Source organism: Pteropus vampyrus, unplaced genomic scaffold (genome assembly GCF_000151845.1).
Source record: "Pteropus vampyrus isolate Shadow unplaced genomic scaffold, Pvam_2.0 Scaffold1000005876, whole genome shotgun sequence".
Classification (NCBI taxonomy): domain Eukaryota; kingdom Metazoa; phylum Chordata; class Mammalia; order Chiroptera; family Pteropodidae; genus Pteropus; species Pteropus vampyrus.
The window spans coordinates 1511-6305 of NW_011920278.1; the positions used below are offsets into that span (position 1 = coordinate 1511).

The 4795-nt window shown below is 50.9% G+C and overlaps 1 protein-coding gene across 1 annotated transcript; it reads right to left on the bottom strand.

Annotated features, from left to right (window-relative positions):
- Window positions 1–636: 636 nt before the first annotated feature.
- LOC111735724 (spermatogenesis-associated protein 31A6-like) lies at window positions 637–4435 on the bottom strand. Its single transcript, XM_023527179.1, has one exon. It carries the CDS (start codon window positions 4262–4264, stop codon window positions 749–751), a length of 3516 nt encoding a protein of 1171 aa, XP_023382947.1. The 5' UTR covers window positions 4265–4435; the 3' UTR covers window positions 637–748.
- Window positions 4436–4795: the final 360 nt, after the last annotated feature.

A 4795-nucleotide genomic window follows, 5' to 3' on the forward strand; every position in this document is an offset into this window, starting at 1 on the left:
TGACCATTCATTCATTTGTGGCAGGAGTGAACACAGCCCTCATCATCATCCTCCCTGAGGCTCACACCTACGCACACGCAAAGCAGGAAGTGCCATCTGTCTGGTCTCTACATGTGGGAAAGGCAGAGGTGGGGGAGGGCGAGCTGTACATTTTATTCAGGCTAAGCTGAGAGGGGTTCACAAGGCCATCCCCATCGCAGCCTTCATTAGAGTGAGAAGGGACCTTAAGGAGCCTTTAGGGCCCAAGAGATCCAGGGGCAAGATTTCTCTTGCTTCTGAACTCCCCACTCCAAAACTTCCTGACAATACTTGGAGCCTGAGTGGGAATGTCCAACCCTGTGAGGCCCCTGTAAACCTATTTCCTACAGCTGCACGATTTCAAAGCTGAGTGGAAGCAGGAGAAAGATGGGTTGAACCAGATCCTCGAGTGGAGTTTTTATGGGTTTTTTTCGTCTTGTTTTAGAGTAGTTTTTGTTGTTTGAGTAATGAAAGTATTGTGAAAATATCAGGGGCAATGAAGGGACTTGGGGTAAGGAGTAAGCTCGCAATGCCACGATCAGCCTCCGTCCACGCCCCTTTCTTTTCGAGGCCAAAGCACACACCTAGCAAGCACAAGGAGAAGTCACTACACCACCCTTTTATGAGAGAAAAACATATATTGGGGAAAAGTAAATATTTTGAATGTAGTAATGAGAAAACGCTTCTCTACATGGACTGATTTTTTTTTTCTTGGAGACATATTTGCCTACTAGAAAAGTTTAGTGAAGCACGGACCAGGCAAGACCCTTCCTCGAAAAAGATAATGCCGTGGGCAGTGTGGTTGGTGGCCTGGCGTGCACGGCATCCTTGGCCTATACTGGCAGGCACTGACTGGAGACAGTGTTTTCTTGGGGGCCAGGGATGGGTTGCGACTCACTTCCAGCTGCTCATCATCGAATCTGACACTTTTCAAGGACTTCTCAGGTCTGACTTGCTTTTCCCTGGTAGAACAATTTTGGTCTTTGGAGTCAGCCTGCTGACTGTGAGGGGTGTAATTCATCATTCTCGCTTGCTCTGTGGAGTAAGGAAGGCAGCAGACACACACACATACTGGGGCTGGGTGTTCCCGTTTGTGCTCCTTTAACTTCGTGGCATGAAGTCCATGGTGAATGGCCATTTTCTTCTCTAGAATCTGTCCCACAGCTGTCATGAGCTCCTGAGCCTCCACATTCTCGCTGTCCAGAATTGATCTGCTTTTGACTGACTGTTGTCTCTGGGCAGTGGCTGATTTGGGCTTGCACTTTTGCAAAGCATCTTGACCTTGGAATTTTTTATGGGGGAAAATCCTCATTTTTCTTTTGAAGAAGCTTTGTAAAACACTTTGTTTTTTCTCTGGCAGCAGCTGGAGGTATTTCTTCCCAACAGAGCCTACAGTTTTTCTGGCTTGGGCAGAGGAACTCATACTCCTGTCTTGACAGGTCCCCAATTTCTCGAGCTTTTCTGCATGCTCTCCTGGGTTGGGCCACCTGCAGTCCTCTCTCTCATAAGTAGGGACAAACATCTCGCTCTGATTCTTCCAAAAGCCTTGATATCTTTTGGTCCTGGGCTCCTGCTGCTCTGGACTGCTGCTTGAGGCTGCCTTGAGGCCACACAGCATCTGGAAAACTAGCTTGTCTCCATTGGGCACTCCCTGGGGATGGCACTGAGGCACCTGAGAGGCCAAGTTGTCAGTAGCAAGGGGCTTGTGTATGGGACAGTCGTGTGGCAGGTTCTCTGACTGTACCTTTACGTTGGACTTAAACTCACTAACCATCTCTGTGTTAAGGCGTGGCTCTCCTGGATCTTGGAGAACAGTCATTCTAGGGTATAGGGGACTTTTACTGGTCCCTGGAGCCTCTAAACTACCCAAATGTGCATTTTTGTTTTGGGACTTTGTCAGCACATTGGTTCCCAAGATGTCTCTAGACTCTGGTTGAAAAGCAGGGGACAATGTGGCCTTCCCTGCCTCCCTGGCTTCCTTGGCCCTCAAAGATTGGGATCCTATGTTCATCTCTGGCACTGTTACCTGATGGCTGGGGTCTCGTGAGGCATGTAGACCACTCTTCCCTCCTGGCTCGTTCCTGGACATTGTTGAACCTGGACTGGGCTCTGTGTTGTCCTTCATGGCCCACTCCACAGTCCCACTCTGCCACGTGAGTGTGACGGCCTGAGGTGGCGGCCTGCCCTCCTGTCTAGCCAGAGAGGCCTTTGTGGTCCCATGGTCATCACCAAGTGGGATCTGTCCCAGAGCCCTCTGGATTTCCTCACACACAGGTAAGGGGGCCAGGAGAGGCCTCTCCAGGGTGGGAACTGACTCCTCTCCTATCGCTTTCTCTCCCAGATGGGGCTGAGGAAGTTTTCCAAGGACCTCAGCAAGCTGGACTATCGAGTGGTCTCCAGGGACACAGGGAGCTGAGGGAGGAAAGGCAAACTGCAGAGTGGGTGAGGGTTGAACCTTTTTCAAGATTTTAATGGACTTGAGCTTGAGGGGCAGGACCCACATGTGCCTCACCCAAAACTTTGTCATATGTGCTTCCAGCATCTTTTGAGTGTTTGTGTCGAGGAAGGAAACCCTGTGGGAGGTGTTCACCCAGGGTTCCCAACCCTTTAAGATTCCCAAATTCCTGGTTTCCATGTGAGCGTTGGACTTGGGAGAAGCATGGTTGACAGCAAGCCAGGATCGACGCACACTCACGGGGATTAAACCCTCGCTGGTTTGCCCCCAATTCCTGCCTAAATGGCCTTTTGGGATGTTTTCTAGATTTTTGTCTAAGCTCCTCGGCAAACCACTTGTCAAGTCCTTTCTTAAAAGCATCCAGTCATTTTCTGACCCTTCAGAGTCTACTTCCTGAAATGCCACTATAGGCCTCTCGGAGGACCTGGAGAGGTTTTTAGGGACCTTGCTCATGTCTTGCTTTAGCTGGAACCCCACCTTCTGTGCATCCTTGCTGCTTTCACCTGTGAAGGAAGAGGGCCGTGAGGCCCCATGCTTGTCCTTTACCGGACATTTCCCTGGTAATTCGCTCTGAAGCTGCCTTAGTTCCAGAGATTCTTGTATCTTGCGAGGTAGCTCCCAGCGGTTTTGGATAAGCCATTTTTGGAGGTGTTGCTCCAGTTGCTTCCGGAGCTCTGGACTGATTGGAAAATTCTCGGGAAGGATGGAGCCCACCCAGCTGTCCTCGGGAAGGTTGGGAGTGAAGATATTAAAGACTTCCTGAGATCTTTCGATCACAGACGGCGGAGCCCACCCACTTTCTAGTTGCTTCGGCAACAAGAGCCATTCTGTATTTTGAATCTCAATTGAGGTGAGAGATTTTAGCTCATTCCGGGCTGTCGGGCAAGACACACCACAGGCTCTAATCTGGGATGGAGAAGAAGGTCGTAGGATTTGTACAGGAGATTGGAGATGGGCCTGGGCCTGAGTCAGAGGTGGGGCCTGTAATTGCAGCATCCTTGGAATCAAGGCTTGAGGTTGGAACTCCAGCTGGGGCAGGGGCTGGGAATGGGAAAGCAGTGGAGGTAGTTTAGCCTGCAGATGAATCGGGCAGGCATTTGAGATTCCATTGAATAAGAATGAGGGAGACTGTAGTGTGGAAGAATTCTCAGAGATCCAGGCAGTAGCCACCGGGGATTCGCTGTGCAGAGAGGAGAGACCCCAAAAAAGCTGGTTGTATTTTTGCTGTAGATGGTCCCCCAAGACCTTAGGATATGAGAGCTGCTGAGGACTAGGCAGTTGCTCTGGCTTATCTTTCGCGGTCCAGAAGGGTTGGGGGATTGTGGTGTCCTGCTCAGCACCTAGTGATGGCAACATTTTCCCCAAAGAATTCAGGTGGTAGTCTGGGCTCATTTGTTTTGGATATAATCTGTCTTTGTCTTTTTCCTTCGAAATCTTTATCTTGATTCTCTCTGTGACTTGTATCTCCAGGAGATTCTGGTCATCGGATTCGAGTAAGGAGGGGCTAACAGCCTCTACCATTCTATCTGTGGAGTCTCTCCTGAGCAAGGCCTCTTGTGAGTGGTGGGACAGGTGCTCTTGTTGGGATTTGCACTGTGATGAGTTTGAGAGGCACAAGGCTTTGGCAGCTGCCTGCCACTGAGACGGGGTTAAAATGGAACAGCTTGAGTAGTCAAGGCCTGAGATGGCTGGGACTGCGACAGGAGAAGCCGACCAAGGTGTGTGTGGAGATGAGCTTTGTGGGATGGTCCTGAGTGGGAGTGCCATCAAGTCACACTGGGGAGGTGTCATAGTGGAGTCTGACAGTGGTGGTGCAGAGGAGGCAGTTGGAGGTGGAAAGTGGGCCTCTGAATCATGGAGGCATGAGGTAGAAGGGGAAAGTGCAAGTGGCCGTGGTGAAAGGTCTTCCAGGGGAAGGAAAGGCTCTGGTGGCTGAGAGCCACTCAGGGATGAATGTGAATGAATAGAAATTGAATAATAGGACTTTGTGACAGGGCAGAGGCCAGAGGTAGCAGGCGTTCAGTCAGAGGAGCTGGGGAAGCCAACGGGGACATGATGGAAGCAGCATCTTCCACAGGCTCCGCACAGGGCTTGTGGGCTCCCTCAGGAACTGCTTTGCATGCCTCACCAGTGACTTCTTGACCTGAGCTCTGACAAAAGCTGCCTTTGTCAGGGAGCCTTCCCAGGTGGCTGCAGGACACAGAGGCACAAGCTGCAGCCAGGGGCATGTGAAGCCAAGAGGTCCTGCAGGGTGGGCACCTGGTACCTAGGGTCCTCCTCATCCCTGACATATATTCCACAGTGCTCCTGCTGTCTGTCACC